The 19,075-nt window shown below is 45.2% G+C and overlaps 1 protein-coding gene across 2 annotated transcripts in view; it reads right to left on the bottom strand.

The window, feature by feature from the left end:
- Nucleotides 1-1,973: 1,973 nt before the first annotated feature.
- The window catches only part of LOC309398006 (tropomodulin-3-like), a 29,501-nt gene continuing 12,399 nt past the window's right edge, over nucleotides 1,974-19,075 (bottom strand). For both annotated transcript variants that reach the window (XM_081964483.1, XM_081964484.1), the window contains exons 4-10: nucleotides 10,925-11,047; nucleotides 9,494-9,583; nucleotides 8,677-8,807; nucleotides 7,467-7,574; nucleotides 5,787-5,930; nucleotides 4,329-4,473; nucleotides 1,974-2,264 (exon numbers count right to left, since the gene is read on the bottom strand). In XM_081964483.1, coding sequence (XP_081820609.1) covers nucleotides 2,230-2,264; nucleotides 4,329-4,473; nucleotides 5,787-5,930; nucleotides 7,467-7,574; nucleotides 8,677-8,807; nucleotides 9,494-9,583; nucleotides 10,925-11,047 — 776 coding nt within the window. In that variant the 3' untranslated portion in view covers nucleotides 1,974-2,229. The remainder of the gene's footprint in view (nucleotides 2,265-4,328; nucleotides 4,474-5,786; nucleotides 5,931-7,466; nucleotides 7,575-8,676; nucleotides 8,808-9,493; nucleotides 9,584-10,924; nucleotides 11,048-19,075) is intronic.

The raw sequence follows: 19,075 nt of genomic DNA, 5'->3' as shown, positions 1-19,075 counted from the left end.
GGCAGGTTGGAAAAGTCAGCATCCTCCTAAGTAGACTGATGAGCTGCAAATCCATTGGCGGTGTCCATTTTTCTGTCTGAGTTCATGGGGACCTAACCCTAAGTGGGTTCCCCCCCCCCCCATGGCATTTTCCCATGTTATATTTCATCGCCTTTCATGGGCTAGAGAGTTATCACAGAGAATGAAATGGTCAAGGTGCAAATCAGAAACAATGATTTATAGTAGTTGCGCTTGCGCAGGACAGTATTTCTAAGTGATAACTAAATTCATTTGGGAGCATTTAAAAGCATCTCTTTAATTACAACTGTTGCAAGGATTGAATGTTTTCAAAATCATTTTAATATATTTTTATTATGTAAAACCATTTTTATAATTTGAAGTGAATCAGGTGTCTCCAAAGAACATGTTGGAATCATGGACTTCTATGTATGTGCAGGATATTCTCTGTTTGACAAGGGGGAACAGGAACAAACCCCACAAAAAGACGGATGGGATGGCGGGGGGGGGGGGAATTATCACATCCTCTCCAAAGTGCGATTCCTAATTTACTACTAAATTTATTCCTAATTTCCTACCAAACCAGACGCTTGTTTTGGACAGAATGCTGAAGTGTTTCCTAATTAGGAAGTAGGAGCCAAGGGGCAGCATTTCCTCTCGAGTGAATCTCTAATCTTCAAAATCCTGGACTCGCCTTTGCTGCACCTGAGTCCAGTGTGTGCCACATCCCTATTTTAAAAGGAAGGATTCCCCTTGCGCACTCAAGTTGAGGTGCATCTTGATTGTCAAAGGCGATGCCTATTATGGGATGGCTCCAAGAGAGCCTTGGTGTGAAACAGGCAAGATCCTGTCCAACAGCCATCAATGTATGCTCCGTCTCAGGCTCACCTTTAAGTAGGAACAGCTAGCTGAGGAGTTATCAGAGATAATGTGCGAGGATGCCAAAAGCACAAGCTATGTAAATTAGGTGTGACACAACACACTGGGAAATTCAGAAACGGTACTTTTCTCTCCCCAGCAGCCTAGCTACCGACAGCGTTAGGGGGAGTTGCAACAGCGTCCCAGACCGTGGCTGACCAGAACCTGTGAAATTTGTGGGACAGTGTTTCTCAACCTGGGTCACTTTTGTGGACCTCTAACTCCCAGAATTCCCCAGCCAGTTATGCTATGCTATGCTATGCTATGCTGGCTGGGGAATTCTGGGAATTGAAGTCCACATGTCTCAAAGTGGCCAAGGTTGAGAAGTACTGTTCTAGGAGTCACGAGGTATTTTTCAACCCACATAAATGGGGGTTACTAAGCATTAATGGGTCAACGTGTTGCGTTAACAACTAAGCAACCAGTGTTTGATGTGCTGCAATTTATATATACAAATATATTTTCTCTCTCGCACACATATTTAAAGACCGAGTAGCAGAACCCAACCCTATGCTGATGAAATAGGTGGGGGTAGGGGATATCTATATAAATACAGGGGGTGGGTCGAAAATGGGGGTGGGGTGGGTTGAAAACGGTGTGTGTGTCAAAAATGGGGTGGGGGTGGGTCAAAAAGGAGGTGGGGGTCCGTTTTTGCTCCCAGAAAACTTCCCTGAGGCCAAAAACGGGGGGGGGGGGGTGAGAAAGAAAGAAGGAAAGAGAGAGAGAGACAGAAACAGAGGCGAGAGAGAAAGAAAGGAGAAAGAAAAAGAAAGAAAGGGAGGGAGGGAGGGAGGGAAAAAGGAGAGGAAGGAAGGACTACAAACCTGGCACTAGACGCAGCTTCAGAGGATAATCCAGGGCTGGAAGGGACCTGGAGGTCATCTAGTCCAACCCTGCTCCAGCAGGACATTGTGAGTTTCTGTCTTTTGACCCTCCAGTTACATGACTACATGGTCACATGACCCACCAAGCCACGCCCATAGGACTGGTAGTTAAAAAAAAATGTAGATTTCACAACTCCTGAAACAAGAAGGAATCAACCTGGGGACAGGTGGGGCTAGCAGGTTTTCAAATCGTGTATTGGATACCAGCATGGTAATATAACTTTATCAAATATATATATATAAAGATACATACATATATATAGATAGATATTTACACGAGCAACCGTATGAACAAAAAGAGGAATGCTAATTCCAGTCTTTTCCCTTCTATGCAAGTAAGATGAAATCTTGGGGTGGCCGAACCCCGGCTGAAGAAGTGGGTGCCCTTTACGCAGGTCCAGCATCTCTCGTCTTCTGACGGCCAGAGGGTTTAGGGGTGGTCGCCTTCCACTCTTCGCTTGCGGACTGTCCAGATGGAAGGAACGGAACAGAGGGGCAAAAAAAAAAAAAAAAAAAAGAGAAAAGAGAGAGAATTAATTTGGCGTGAATTCATCATGTGCCGTTCAACAGAAGAGAGGGATTACAGATTTTCCTCGACTTACAGCCATTCATTCATTTAGCGGCGGTTCGAAGTTAGGGTGAGAAAAGTGATTTATAACCGGACTTATAGCCATTGCAGCGTCCCCAGGGTCACATAATCAAAATTTGGGCGTTGGGCAACTAGCGTGTGTTGGTTTACAGTGTCTGTGTGTGTGTCTGTGTGTGTGTGTGTGAGAGAGAGAGAGAGAGATGCAATCGCCATTTGTGTCCTTCCCAGCTGGTTTCTGACCAACTCAAAGGGGGAAACTGGGTTTTTTAACAGTCGCTGTGGTTTGCTTAACCCAGGGGTCAGCAACCCATTGGCTCTGGAGCCGCTGGTCGGCTCCACAATTGATAGGGCTTTCGGTTAGGACAGGTAGAGGAAAAAGGACGCTGCACTAGGAGGAGACTCTATGGTGGGGGAACCGGACTTCCGGTCGGCATAGGAAAAAGGACGCTGCGCTAGGAGGAGACTCTATGGTGGGGGAACCGGACTTCCGGTTGGCATAGGAAAAAGGACGCTGCGCTAGGAGGAGACTCTATGGTGGGGGAACCGGATTTCCGGTCGGCTCCAGAATTAATGGGGGGGAGGAGAGGGGAGCAGCTTCCGGTTAAGACGTTTGTGACTCTTTGAGAGTTTAAGGTTGCTGACTCCTAGCTTAACTGCTGAGGTATAAAAAAAAAGGTCGTTAAAAATGGCCGTGACTCATTTAACTTGTGAGGAGAAACTTCCTGACAGTGAGAACAATTAATCAGTGGAACAGAAGTTGCCTCCAGAAGTTGTGAATGCCCCAACACTGGAAGTCTTTAAGAAGATGTTGTATAGCCATTTGTCTGAAACGGTATAGGGTTTCCTGCCTAGGCAGGGGGTTGGACTAGAAGACCTCCAAGGTCCCTTCCAATTCTGCTATTGTATTGTATTGTATAACTTGCTTAAGCAGTGGAAATTCTGCTTCCAAATGGGTATGGCGAGGACTGCCTGTAATCCAATGGGATACTGGGGGCTATGCCCCACAGGGACAAGGAAATGGATGGGGCTGGGATTAAAAATAAAAACCAACTTAAGGTTTAGTTCAGCTTCCAACAAAAATACCGTTAGTGTTGAAACAAAAAAACACCGTTACGGTTTAAAATCAACGAAAGGCACCGAGAAGCTCCACATGGATTCCCTCTTCGCTTTCATTAGCCGCACCCATTCAGTGGCAACCTCTGCAGGCGTTTGGGAGGCCTGCCATGTACCTGTCAGCCCCAGGAAAGCCCCCGCCTCTGTACACACTCTGCCACCCATGCTCCACAGCCCTGTCATGCCAAACCACGACACTAGCAGCACTGAGCAGGAGTGTTTGTGCAGGAGCAAACGACAGGGGAAAAAAAGGCAGAAGGAAAAAAATTCATGCAAGGCTTGTGCGAGGAAAGCATGCGGAGACACAAGGAGGCAACCTTTTCAAGAGATTTTTTTTCTCCCTTAGCGCTTAATGCCAAGTGGGCATTCGTAAGAACCTCTCCAGAAGCTTCAGGGCTGAAGAGACGCAAGGAGATCGGCAGAGATATTAACTCCCAGACGCCAGGCTAAGGATGGAAGAAGAAAGGAGAGCAAAGTACGAGAGAAAGATCCCACAGTCCTGGATTTTGGAGATGCAGAGAGGAGAGGAGGAGAGCAGAACGGCTCTCTCAGACGCTGAAAATTAAACCCCAAACAAAACAAAAAAACAGATTATTATTTTGCTTTCTCGTTCAGAACGGTCGTGTTATAGCAGAGGTCTGCAACTTGCAGCTCTGGAGCCGCATGTGGCTCTTTCACGCCTCTGCTGCGGCTCCCTGTCACTCAAAATAGGTCTCACAACCACCAATGTGCGACATCAGCCGGCAAATTTATACTAGAACAGGGGTGTCCAAGCTTGGGAACTTTTAAGACTTGTGGACTTCAACTCCGAGAACAGCTTGTCTTACCTAAATCGTTATTCTTCGTGATGGAGGCTGCTGCTCTGGCACGGGGTCCTTGCTGCATGAAGTGGTACCCAAACTTAAGGATCTTGGCGTTTTCTTCAAGCATCTTGGCAATCTCCATTTCTACAGGTGTCCCGAGCTGCTGCCTCTGTCAGAAATCACCCAAGGTAGAAGTCAAGAAATGCTGGCCAGTTACAAGAGAGTTGCTTGAAGCAGATGGAGCATAGGATAGGGAGATCCGTCCTCCTTACGGCTTACGTGGCAAGGAATTCTCATTCCCAAGGGCAAAACAAGCATCTTTTAAGGTTAGAAGCCATGATATATTAAAGCTCAAAGACTTGCACCTCATCCAGGGTCGTAACTGTTCTGACCGAGGCTTCCCAAGAGCAGGAAGCAAACTCCTTGTCCCAACAAAAAACCCTTTTATTAATTAACTGTGAATTCTGCTCATTCACATCCAGCAAAGTCTTTCAACGGAGGATTTACAGTCACAGACCTTATCTGGCTTGGAGAGCTGCCAGGCCGATATCTGCAAAACTTGGCAAGGAGCCTCAGAGAGTCACGAACCAATGAAGCGAACAATCGCCTCCTGCAAACTCCACTCCCCTTTCGCTCCTCTTTTATTTCCTCTGGGAGGGGCCATTCATTGTCTACCTGTGGCTTTACTCCCAAGTTGACCCCTCTTCTTTAGCTGTTCTCTTCCTCTGGCAACTCTGCGCATGCGCACACTGGGAACAGACTCCAGCTGTTCGTCTGCCTCACTGATGTCGGACTCCGAAGGCAGCTGATAACTGGCATACGGCTCTGGCCCCCTCTCTGCCTCTGACACAGAGCCCTCATCAGAGCCTTCCCCAGACTCCAGGACTGGCCCAGGTTCCTCCCCAACCTCCTCACTGTCCGAATCTGGCGGGCCATAACAATAACCTGGTTTGTTTGATTTGGGCTTGGATGGTTGTGTGGACCAAACCAGCTGGTTCATACTAGGTTGAAACACACTCAGAAAAATGCTTTGGACTATTTAAGAAGGCAAGTGCAAGAAGCATCTCATTAAAGCAGCTGTATTGTTTTGCAGTGTAACTTGGGGGAAGTATCACTGACTCACTAAAGCAGCCTTGTCCTTATCATGTTTCTGAAAAAGTTGGAAAAGAGAGAGGCTAGGGCCGTGATGGGGAATGGATTGAGCTCCCGTTACCTGTCCCAGCTTCTGCCAACCTAGCAGTTCGAAAGCACGTTAAAAATGCAAGTAGAAAAATAGGAACCACCTTTGGTGGGAAGGTAACAGCGTTCCGTGCACCCTCAACGTTTAGTCATGCCGGCCACATGACCACGGAGACGTCTTGGGACAGCGCTGGCTCTTTAGCTTAGAAACGGAAATGAGCACTGCCCCCTAGAGTCGGGAACAACTAGCACATATGTGCGAGGGGAACCTTTACCTAGGTAAGATGGACAAATTGAGGTTACCTGGTTATCAATTTTGATCTCTGTCAAGGTTTTGTTCTCTCTCAGTGCCTCTATCAAGGCCAAAATGCCAGTGCCGGTGATGAAGTTGGATTCAACGTTGAGACTCTTCAGTGTCCGGTTTGCACGCAGCATGTCCGCAAGAGCCTCGAGAGACAAAAGAGTGGCAATGAAGTCCACACTGGACTGGATTCATAACAGAAGACACTCACGCTTCCTTACATACAAGGAGAGAAGTAGTTGCCCATAAGTGGCACCTCTCAAAGCTAAAACTGAGATATACGGGACTGTCTCTGGTTTGCAATTTCTTTCTTCCTGGCGTCTTCAAACATTACGTCTACAGAAAGTCTCAATCATCCATCTCATGGTTGTCCCAAAGGGGCTTTTCTGAAAAGGCAACTGGATTTTCTTGGGGTTCCCCCCCCCCCTTCCTTGAAAACATTTTGCTTCTCATGCAAGAAGCTTTAGTTATGCTGAAGAACAGCCGGACTGAAGAAGCTTCTTGGATGAGAAACGAAATGTTTTCAAGGGAAGAAAAAACAACAACAAGAAAATCCAGTGGCCTTTTGGAAAAATATCTCTGCTCCTTCAAACATTACCTTCTTTTCCCGCATGGCCCTGCTTTACAAAATTGGCTTGGTGATCCATTACTAAATTTGCCTCTTTGTAAGTTTAAATATGAGTCTAAAATTATTCCGATGGCTTCGTCTGAGCCAGTCAAAAGTCACCAGATGCCATAAGGCTTTCACATTCGTAGCAACGCCTCCATTTGAACAGAGTAGGGGAGAGAGAAGGAGTGGAAAGAGGAGAGAGGAAGGGGAAGTTGAGAAGAGAGGGATGGCAGAGGAAAGAAAGGAGGCAGGGAGGGAGGAGGAGAGAGGTTGGAGGTGAAAAAGGGTATAGTACGGTGTACGGAAAGCAGAAGAGCATATGAGAGTTGTTGTGGATTGATGGTAAGAGGAACCGATATAATATTGAATAATACAAAATAGTGTGGTTAAGATGTAATGGTATACTTTTGGTTATCCGTATGTAAATAAAAATAAAAAAACTTTTGAAAAAACAACAACCACGCCTCCATTTGAGGAATCTGACCAATGGGAGAAAGCTGAAGGAGATTTGGCCAGTCTCCTCTTCTTAAGGACCAATCTGGCTCATTATAATATCTTGGATCATATTCTGGGATCTCCTCCTGCATCAACTCTGATCAGTTGATTCCCCAAGGCTGGAAGAGATCAGGCAAATGTTGAAAGCATCTTTCCAACACCCACAATCCAGTGGTCGGTTCCGGATCTCTTCGCAACCGGTACGGTGCGATGGGGCCGGGCATCCACCACAGGCATGCCCACTACCGCCCTGCGACACTCCAGCTGCTCCGCGGAGAATTGCGCAGGCGCTGTACGCTGCATGTGCAAATGGCCCGGTTGGGTCAAATAGAGGTAAGGAGAGCGGCGGGAGGGGGGTCTCCAAAGCACTGTACCGGAACAGTACCTGGTGCTCCCAGCAGGCACTGGTACACCCGTACCGGGGCGTACCGGCCATAACCCACCACTGCCACAATGGCGTTAAGCTAAAATGGATGTAAACCACTGTCTGTTGAGTGGGCTGGGCCTCCCTTCTCCCACCTCCAATGATTTCATGTTAAGACACAGATGTGAGTGCCAGATGTGGCTCTTGGCTTACAACGGCCACGGGGTCATTGCTCCGAGTGGCTGCGAGGCTGAAGCTCTTCACGTGGGTGTTGTTTTCCAGGGCTTTGGCAAATTCTTTTAGAGTCGGAATAGGAATATTCTGGAAGTCAAGCAAAAAATAATAATAAAGGTGTGGATATGGACTCAAACTCTTTAAAGAAAAAGAAGTTTCCATTTTTCTTTGCCGTATGTACATTTGCAAATGGACATTCTCATAAGTAGGATTATAAGGGATGCATCCATAGAGGGGATATGCCAGGCCAAGAATCGTGCGCCACCCGGACTGGGATGTCTACCCCGGTGAGGGGTAACGGTAACGAGCATCAAGGTGTCAGGGGAAAGGTAGAGATTAAAAATAAGGCCGACCAGGGGTGGAGCTGGCCTAAGTGGTAAGAACATGAGGGTGAAGGTACCAGGATAAAGGGTGCGACCAAAGGCCTCTTAAAAAGCAGGTAGGGAGGGATGGGCCGTTGAGATGATCTTGAAGGTGTAACCGGTGGCCTCTTAAAAGGCAAATTGGGAGAAGTTACGATCTACGTCCGTGAAACGCAGGACTTTTAACATTTATCACAATCCATTTAAACATTTAAATAGGTAATCGGGGGTTGCTTTCCTGCCACCCGGCACCTCCATCTTATTTTACAACAACCCTACTCCTTCTTTCCTCCTCCCAACCTCCCTTCTCTACCTTCTTCTTTCCTCCTCTCCTTCCTCTTTTCTTCTTCCCCTCGCTCTCCCCCTCTTCTCTCCTCCTCTCTTCTTCTCCTTCCTGCCCTCTCTCCGACTCTTACTACCCCTCCCTTGCTTCCTCTCCTTTCTTCTTTCTTCTTTTCCCTCCTTCCGTTGTTGCGTTTACTTATTTTCTTCTTCACTCCAATGGATTTTCGGGGTGGGATTCAAGCAAGCCCGGTTTCATATTTGCATAGAAATAAATGTCCTCTTCCGCATTTTATTTCCATTATAGTAATTCCACCTATGTCGGACTCAAACTCTATTATTAGAGTTAAAAATGTGCTGCTTTCCTTTCAGAATGACGTGAAGAATCAGTGTGATTTGCAGTTTCTGAAATCCTCTTCCAACACACGACAGCAGAGGGCCAGGCCTGCGGATATGGCCCCATTATCATCCCCATGAATTGCAATTCTATAATTGAGATGCTCTCCCCTACAAGGAATATTTCACTCGTTCTACTCGATTCTTACCTTGATATTGTTCAGGTTTACTTCAACAAGGCGTGGATCGTTATCTTTAACCCTCTGCAAACTCTCTTCCACGTTTGTGGGATTTGGTGGTTCATCAAAAACCGGCATTACCTTTTCTCCTTTAACTACATCTGAATTAACGGGGGAAAACATGTATTATAGGCACTGATTATATTTCCATTACAAATAAATAGAATAAGAGTAGAATAAAATAACAGAGTTGGAAGGGACCTTGGAGATCTTCTAGTCCAACCCCCTGCTTAGGCAGGGAACCCTACACCGCCCTAATGTCCCTGCTAAGCCAAATCTTCCTACAACTGACATAGGATGGGACTTTTTAAGTAGTAGATGACCCAAGTTTTTCGTGCTCACACATCACTGCATTACTACTAACTCCGAAAGTGAATAGCAGTTTAAATAGCAGGTTATTTTAAAAGACGTACATTTCTTTCAGGGTAATCGATTTCTAAATCACATCCTGGGGTAGATTTGTCAATAGTTAAGTCAATAAGACTTCTCCAAACGTTGCCATCCAATTTTTAAATAGGCAGTAAAGGAAATTCAGTACGTCCATAGAGGTAGCCCTATGGAACATATTTAATTAACGGGGTTTTATTCAAATTTAATTTAATCAAGCACTGGTTGCGTGCCTCTCTTTAGACTGGCTCCACCAATGTGCCGGAGCTCATCCCTCACTCTACTTCTCTCCTTGATCCAGTTTCCATCCGTTGCTTCTCGTCTTGCTCTCTGCTGCGGTGGAAAATAGGCTGACCCCCCCCCCCCGCTTTGTGTTAAGACTTTCAAACTGGACACTCACTTGTGAAACTTTCATTGCCAACACCGTTGCTGCTTCCCACAATATCCTGCAACTGAGAGCTACTTATCAAGTTGTGCATTCCCAGGATGGCTGGAATTAAAAGAAAAAAGGGTGGGGGGAAGACATAAAGCATTATTGCACTTTATCCTTTCACTTCAAAGGAGGCCCAAAGGGGCAATCCACCTTCCCCATGATTATTTTTGCAAGCCTCAACCTGGTGAAAAAGGAAGGAGAGGGAAAAGGGATGACCAGCAGCAAGGAGGGACAGATTCAGTCAAGAGCATCGATGGAAGTCCTGAAGGCCAGGATAGGGATAGATTGAATGGAGAAAACTAAGGGTTGGTAGCAACGTGACAACACGTGATTAGTTAATCAACAGGTAAAGGGATGGCGTGGCTCAGTGGCTAAGACGCAGAGCTCGTCGATCAGAAAGGTCGACAGTTCAGCGGTTTGAATCCTAGTGCCGCATAACGGAGTGAGCTCCTGTGACTTGTCCCAGCTTCTGCCAACCTGGCAGTTCGAAAGCATGTAAAAACGCAAGTAGAAAAATAGGAACCACCTTCAGTGGGAAGGTAACAATGTTCCATGCACCTTTGGCGTTTAGTCATGCCGGCAACATGACCACGGAGACGTCTTTGGACAGCACTGGCTCTTCGGCTTTGAAACGGAGATGAGCACCGCCCCCTAGAGTTGGAAACGACTAGCACATATGTGCTTTCAATAGGAAGACCTACCTCTCCTGAAAAGTCTAGATTTCTGGGGAAATTGGAAAGAACGGGGGGGGGGGGGGAAGGATGACCAGCAGCAAGGGGGGGGGGAGATAGGCTTAGTCACATCAGTGATGAGTAAATTGATGGAGGAGTTGAAGAACTAGGTTAGGGAGAAATTGTCATGGAGGAAGCATGGTTGCTAGGAGTTGAGAGATTGGAAGACACATAATCAATCCACACGCACATCAATTTACTGGAAAGTAAGGAGACAAATCTCTGCCCCAAGTAGCTTTCAATTTAAAGTTTAATGTGAGGATAAAACAGAGAAAAGTAAGAGCAGGGGAAAATGATCTGCCCATTCTAGTTATATGTATTTTGCGCTTAGCTTTGCTAGACAAGAAAAGCTCCATTTTTAGCAATAACACTTAGACTTATATACCATTTCACAGTGCTTTACAGTCCTCTCTAAGCACTTTACAGAGTCAGCGTATCGCCCCCCCAACAATCCGGGTCCTCATTTTACTCCGCACTGGCGACAGGAAGGGCATCTGACCATTAAAACACCCTGCTAACCCCATTCTGCTGCCTAGACTCCACCCCCCACAAGGGATTATGGGGTCATTAAATGAAGATTTCATGTTTTGATCTTCGATAAAGCAAAACAGTCATGCAACTCTCCCACTCCAAACAACCCCTCCCCACCTTAACAAATCCTACCCACCTGCAAGATCGCACAGTTCTGTGTCAGTGGCGCTTGTCAAGGCCTCCTCCAGTTCGGGATCAAGCGGCACTTTTTCTTCCACATAAGACTGTATTGGTTTCTGTTTGGGAATAAAAACTTTTCCTGTTCAAAGGAAGGCAAAAAGATGCAGGTTAGGATAGCCTCAGTGATTAGCTCAGAACAGGTAGAAGCAGAAGTAACCTGGTACTTCTGTCTGGGACTGTAGAATAGAATAGAGCTGGAAGGGGCCTTGGAGGTCTTCTAGTCCAGCCCCCTGGAACCTATACAATCTCAGACAAGTGACTGCCCAGATCTCTTCTTAAAAACTTCCAGTGACGGAGCACTTTTCTCTCTCCTCCTCTCTACCTCCTTTCTTCCCTCTGTCGTCCTTCTCTTCTCTACTTCCTCTTCCTTCTCCTCTCTTTCCTTTCCACTCCTTCTTTCTCTCCTCCTCCTCACTCTCCCGCCCTCTCTCTCCTGTCCCTCTCTTCTTCCCTTCCCTCTCTCCTCTACTTCACACTCTTCCTCTCATTTACTTGGTGTATTTCAGCCTCTGAGCGAGCTCCATTTTATGTTGATGGTATTTATAATTCCATTTCAATATACATTTTTTAATTTTAACATACATCTTCCTCTTTCGCTTTTTAAAAGGGAAAAAAAAGTATACATATATACAGGTAGTAATTTGGTTAATTGTTTTTATTATTTGGAAGTTTTCTCCTTAATTCCAGGTTGCTTCTCTCCTTGATTAGTTTCCAACCATTGTTTCTTGCCCTCTGGTGCTTTGGAGAATAGTTGGGCCCCCTCTTCTTAAATACTGCTCTGATGTCATCCCTAAATTCCTCTTTTCTCCAGACTAGCCAGATCCCCAAAACTGCAGCCGCTTTTCATACGGTTTAGTCTCTATACTGCAGTTCTTATCAGCACCAGGAAATGTTTCTTTAGCAGCCAAATACTTTTGAGATGGGATTTTGGATGGAAATTCAAGTCCCACCTTAGTCCCATGAAAGCCAGCTGGGTGACTTGGCTCCAGTGACTTTCTCTCAGCCCATTCCACCTCACAGGGTTGTCGTTGGGGGGGGGGAGAGAAATAGGAGGAGGAAGATGTGTTGGCTATATGTTGCCACCTTGTGTTATTTGTAAAAATAACAAAAGGCAGGATGCAAATAAAAGAAGAGGTTTAAATTGTAGAAAGGCAGAAGGGAATACTTATAAGAGTAAGAATAAGTCAACAATAGAAACGGGGAAATAGCCAGCTCTTATTCACGGAATAGGGTGGCTCAGTGGCTAAGAGGCTGAGCTTGTCGATCAGAAAGGTCAACAGTTCAGCGGTTCGAATCCCTAGCGCCGCATAACGGAGTGAGCTCCCGTGACTTGTCCCAGCTTCTGCCAACCTAGCAGTTTGAAAGCAAGTAAAAATGCAAGTAGAAAAATAGGAACCACCTTTGGTGGGAAGGTAACAGCGTTCCGTGCACCTTTGGCGTTTAATCATGCCAGCCACATGACCACGGAGACATCTTTGGACAATGCTGGCTCTTTGGCTTTGAAATGGAGATGATCACCGCCCCCTAGAGTCGGGAACGACTGGCACATATGTGCAAGGGGAACCTTTACCTTATCCTTATTCACTGAATATGTTTGGTCATATGGACACTTTATTTTAAATTTCTGTCCTGAGAAGGAGTTGTTCTCCCAACTCTATAATTGTACTATATATAATTATACCACACTCTATAATTATACCACATACGTATATGCTTCCCAAAATAAAGTCTAAGTATATCTATGTGTGTTTAAACTTTACCTTACTTAACTCTATGCATGTTTATACTTATAGGTAAAGGTAAAGGTTCCCCACGCAGATATGTGCTAGTCGTTCCCGACTCTAGGGGGCAGTGTTCATCTCTGTTTCAAAGCTGAAGAGCCAGCGCTGTCCGAAGACGTCTCCGTAGTCATGTGGCCGGCATGACTAAATGCCAAAGGCGAACAGAACGCTGTTCCCTTCCCACCAAAGATGGTCCCTATTTTTTCTACTTGCATTTTTACGTGCTTTCGAACTGCTAGGTTGGCAGAAGCTGGGACAAGTCACGGGAGCTCACTCCATTATGCGGTGCTAGGATTCGAACCACTGAGCTTTCTGACTGACAAGGTTAGCGTCCTAGCCACGGAGCCACAGCGTCCCTCTGTTTATACTTATAGGTTGCCTCTAAAAAGCGATTTTTTTTTTCTGTTTAGATGTATGCCCTCAAGCATCTGTCTAGGCACATACTGTAGGTAGGTAGGCAGAATGTAGATATTTTAAACACTCACAAATTAGGCCAGGCTCAAGATAGGAAGCAGAATTGCACAAACAGCTGTGACCCTCCTTATTTAACTCCCTTCGCCATCTGGTTTCTGTTTCCTGTACATTTATTTGCTCATCAACACAAGCTTTGGCAGGCTCTAACCTGGATTATTATTTTTCTTTTAAGAGGAAATGTCAGAAGGAAAATTTGCAGCATCTGGAATCTATTTCAGCAACATTGCAATGAATGGAAGCCAGCAGAAGACTCAACGGTTGGCATTTTCTTGGGGGTGGGTGGGGGGAAGAGCCATCGGGTGGCATACACGTTTCATCAATGGCTGGTGGAACAAACCCCGATTAGCTCGAATCAGGAGGCTCGTATCACGCCAAGCGCATTAAGATATCAATGATGAGGGCAGGCTTTTTTTCCAGCACTTCGATCAAGTGAATAAAATTATATCAGCCTAGATCAGGGGTCCCCAACCTTTAGGGACCTCACTAATATGATCTGCCTAATGATTGGCTGGGTGGGCGTGGCTAGGTGGGCATGTGGATGGGTGGGCGTGGCCAACTTGATGGCACTCCCATCGAGGGGCATCTCGACGGCCTCTACTTGCCCCTCCCTTCCCAGCCACTCCTCGCCTGCCTGTCCGGGCTACTTAGGGCCCCAAAAGGAAGCAGTTGCTGGAGCAAAGCAGCCCCCATGAGAAAGAGTTGGCAAAACAGCTGCTCAGTTCAAATTGGATCTGACCGAAAAGGAGGCTCAGCAGAAGCACCTCACTGAGGACTACGAGCATAGGCTTTCCAAACAGAGGGAAGACCTGCGGGAGTGCAAATCCAGGTCCCGGTACCTGGAGGCTCAGTGGGCTGAGATGGTCAGCCAGTTCCAGGCCATGATGGAGTCCCACTGGAACGAGGCCCTCCAGCTCTTTGCCACCAGTGGCGCTTCCCCTCCAGCCTTCGCCCAAAGCCCCACACCAGGAGGCTGAAGTCAGAATTTCTGCCCTCCTCCAACCTGCACAAAAAGACCCCGAGGAGGCAGACTATCTGCAGCAACACAAACCTTCATTGCACGTATCCATCCCAGGGGCCGTAATTTGAAGACCCCTGATTTCTTGCCCTATAAAAAAGGCAAATAATTTTTCTGCGGACCATCAAAATTTTCTCGCGGCCCATCGGTTGGTGACCACTGGACTAGATCACATCTGAACTGTGCTGCTGTATTTTACGGTGATCCATATGTTGGATTGGTATCTTTAGGATGGGAGCCAAACATCTGTTTGCATTAGACAGTTGCAACTGTCTCCGTTGTTTTATTTCAAGAAAGGAAACCATCAAAGCTGAAACCTCCAGGCGGTTTATTTTACTCCCCCCCCCCCTATTCTTTGTCTGCTCTGAGTGATCTGTAATCCACCTGTCACCTTGCTAGGAATATGAGAGACTTGGCCAAGGCACATCTGAAGAAATTAAATTTTGAACACATCTCCTCCCCCACCTCCCAATAAAACCCTTCCAATATTTCTCAATCTCAGCAAATTTAAGATGTGTGGCCTTCAACTCTCCAAATTCCCCAGCCAGCAATTTTAACTCACCATTTTGTGAGTTAAAGTCCACACATCTTAAATTTGCTCTTAGAACAAAGCGAGGATATTTTTAATTCTTCGTTCATTAATCAAATTTTCTTGCTTTTCACCCGGACTCCACATACTGTTATTAGCAATAGCAAACCTTTATTATTATTTTTTAAAAGCGGAATAAAATAGTGAAACATGTTTGGAAGCAACGTTTCCAGAACCTGAACATTTAATTTCAAAGTGAAGCAGACACCACAGGCTTCCCCTCATCTGAACCCTATTTAAACACCCAGGTTGGGCTATTGTTCTCTTCCAGATGCATGCTTAAACCCCGAGAATGCAACTGAACTGCAAAATGGGGCCATACCTGAAACATTAAGTTTTGTTTAATCAAAGCAAACGAGATCTCTCTTGCTTGGACCTCACCTCTGCTTGTCTTTAGAGAAAAGTTAAGATTCCTTTCCAGGTAATGAGCAAATACTTTAAGGGGGAAAAAAAATCTTAAGCTTATTGTTTATTCACTCCAAGGATTAAAAAGAAAAAATCCCTACCCTCTATGGCCTTTGGAAATAATGACTTAACAGTTGGCGGAAGATCAAAAAAACTCTTGCAGATTCTTCCCTCTTGACGCATAATCCACACAAGCGTTGCCCAGAGAGCACATCTGCACAGCCGTTCCTAAACGCCATCGACGACGATGAGTTGGGAACGCTAATCTTATTTACTGAGGAAGCTGCTCAGAGAAACAAGAACCGGTTTTGCTGGCTTGGAAAAAAACCAGAAAAATACATCAAAGATCGCCTCCACGCTTTATGCGTTGAAGATTTCCGGAGCGCAACGAATGGCATCCAAGTTATGGAGAGAGACGTTCAAAGTATTAGCATCAAGGAACTCCCCACTGGGCTAACTAGGGTTTGTCAAGCAAGCATTCTGGTTTATTCCATGTATTATGCTGAACCACAAACCTTGACCTATAAACCTGAGTCGGCTTGGTTTCATGCAATGCATTAAGCTCGAATCAAACCCAAACAGAAATGAGATAAAATTCAGCAATATTCTACCCTACTATCAAATATTGGAGATAAGAATCCGATAGTTTTCTATGATCACTTCCAACCGATTGAGAAAGGGAGAGGAGTTTAAATCTTCTGCAAGCCAGTAGGTTTTATTTTATTTTGATTTTATTAGCATGCCATATTCATTTTATTAGCATGCCCGTGTAAAGCTTTATAACATTCCCAGGATATTTTCTCTTTTGAGAAAGATCCCAAGCCTTCAGCTAAAGACATTAAAGGAGGCTCACAAACAGAGACCAACCCTTACACAAACACACACACACAGGATGACAATTCAACAGGGTTGCATCCAGCAGTGACGTCCTGATGTGTTTGAATGCCCAAGGAATTATGGGAGTTGAACAACACTTCTGGACACGCCAGGGTGGAGATAGATGATCTCAAGGTTAGTTCACAAGTGACTGGCTGGAGCTGAAGGTATGTTTGGGATAGTCAGAGCCGCAAAGCTAATTTCAACAGCACCAGACACTGATCCACTTCCGTTCTGGGCGAGTCTCGGCACACCCTTAATGAGAGGCAATTAAATAAGGCGGGTCCCTCATCAATCATTATCCCAAGCCGAGTCAAATCTCTGTGTACAGTAGTGGCCAAATGTGTAGAAACCTTTTGGGAAAAGTGTATTTTCTAAAACCACTTTTTTTTTGGGGGGGGGGGAGTAGTACCATAAAAGTATATATCAATGGAAAGATAATGTAATCAAGAATGTAATGCAATACATTTTATGAAGGATTTGCTATTAGAATAGCAGTTGTAAAGAAGAAAAGGGAAACGAGAGATACAAAAATTATCACCATAGAAAAAAAACCGAGATATACAAAAATGGTTATGTCAGTTAATACTTAGTTGGGTAACCTTTAGCATGAATTACGGCCTTACAATGTTTTCCCATGGAGTCAACCAAGTCTTTTAGTTCTGCAGCTCTTATAATGTGAAACCAAGATTGAATGATTGCTTCTATTAACTGGGTTTTATTGGTGGGTCTCTCGTGACTAACAAGTTTCTTTAGTCGCCTCCATAGATTTTCATTTGGGTTAAGGTCTGGGCGATTCCCAGGCCATTCCAGCAGTGGAATATGATTATCTTGAAACTCCCCCCAAAAATGGTGTTATTAGCCCTCGAACCTCAAAAACACACTTTTCCCAAAAGGTTTCCACAATTTTGGCCACTACTGTAGCTTTGGAGGTGATGAAGCTGCTTCAGACCAGTGGTATCCTAAGTCAACCAGTGGGATCCTAAGTCAACCAGTTGCATCCTAGGTCAACCAGTTGCATCCTAAGTCAACCAGTGGCACCCTAAGTCAACCAGTTGCATCCTAAGTCAACTGTTAGAGAGGGCTAACAGATGCACTATTAGAGGAACGTGGGAAGCTGAATTCTGTGTCTCATCAGACATGGTCCATCCAAGCTGGTATTACCAACGTGGAGCAAGGTTGTCCGATTGGGGTCTCGGGCCAGGTTTTTCCCCATACTCCACCCATCTGAGAACTCCGCGACCTCTTAGCCACAAAGCTGCCCTTGTCAGTTCAATGAAAATTTACATCATAAATGGCAATCTTGTGAAAGGAAACTCTGTTGCTTCGGCTCCCTTCGCAGGCCACAAAGGCTCATTGTTCCTTTTGCCCAAATTGGAACAAGAGGAGGAGACGGCCAAGCCACGGTGTCACAGTGGTGGATATAATAATAATAATAATAATAATAATAATAATAATAATAATAATAATAATAATAATAATAATAATAATAATAATAATAATAAATAACATTAATAATAATAATAAATAATAATTATTAATAACATTAATAATGATACATATTATAATAATAAGTTTCGGGGTAAACTTTCTTTATCTATTTTTTTTTTCTTTTTGAGATGGAAAACTGCTGCAGAACGGAAATATTTTTTTCTTGAGCCCCCATGTTTCCCTTACTATCTATATTGCACTCACATCATGGGCTTCATCCTGGCCCACTTCTGCATCTCTTGACTTGATTCTAGGCAACTGGCTAACAGGCTGCCTGGCCTTCTTCCTCTTCAGCTTAGCCAGCCCGTCATCCTAAATCTTTTCTAGCATTGGAGCTGTCGGATGCATCATTTCTGTCCACCAAATTTGCTTCCTTCAAATTTGCCTCCTTCTTCATGGGCAGAATAAAAGGAAGGCTAGACTGATATCAGACTCTCCATCTCAATTTTGCCATATTATGTACATAAGAGGGATAAGGCTGGATATAGATAGATAGCTGTTATTGAGTCCTCTGCCTTTTTATCAGTTTTGCAGGCTTTCTGTGTTCTGGATTTGCCATTTTAATCTTTTGATGTTTTTGATGTTTACCAATAATTTGATCTTTTTGGAAAGACGGGGTGTTGGCCTGCTTCCTTTTTAAACTCCAGGAAAGCTTGTATTGCACGCTTTCTGTTACCACAACCCTTGCTCAGGGCCTACGGGGCTTACTCCCTAGCGCAGCTTCTTTCACTTCCTAGGATTAAGGGATTGAATGGGATGAGGGATGAGATGAGGGGCGGGGGCGTCCCTCCTCTGTGAAGGGACTTCCTCTCAGCGTGTCTCTCAGCGCAGCCTACTTCACAGGGCTGTTGTTGCTGGAATAAACTGGGGATGGAAGGGTCCAGTTGCCCAGAACTCACAATGGGGAAGACGAGAGAGACCTGAAATATGCATTCACACTTTGTACTAAGCCCAAAGCTTGTTGTAATAAGATGTGTGGTAAAATAGTAAAATAAAATAAAAAATAAAATCTATCTATATAAAAATGGCTGTGTGTGTGTGTGTTTTCCAGCATAACTCCGGAACGCCTTGAGCAATTTCAACCAAATTTGGTACACAGATGACTTACTCTCTGGAGAAAAAAATACTGTGGGGGTAAGACACCCATAACACCCCTCGGGTGTGTGTGTGTGTGTAATGTTAAGATACAGCCCGTTGTGCCTTCAAATGGCTTCTACTGTACTGCCATAAAAGGGCTTCTACTGTACAGCACAGTGGAGTTGCCATGGTAACAGCTTCACTGTACTCCGCAAGGGGGCTCCCTCTTGTAAGGAGGAAAATCCAACATTAGAAATTATGTTTGGTCTGGACATTTTCTCCTCAGCAGAGCTGAGTTGCGGTCATTAAGTTGAGGACTGCCTGTATACGAGTCCGGCCCGCGAGTGGGCGCAGAGCGAGAGGAAGCGGAGCTTGGACAAGCCAAGTTGCTCCGTGGAA

Source organism: Natrix helvetica, assembly GCF_964273705.1.
Source record: "Natrix helvetica genome assembly, chromosome: 12".
In the NCBI taxonomy this organism is placed as follows: domain Eukaryota; kingdom Metazoa; phylum Chordata; class Lepidosauria; order Squamata; family Natricidae; genus Natrix; species Natrix helvetica.
Note: the sequence above shows the minus strand (reverse complement) of the source record. Positions and strands in the feature narration are given on the sequence as shown.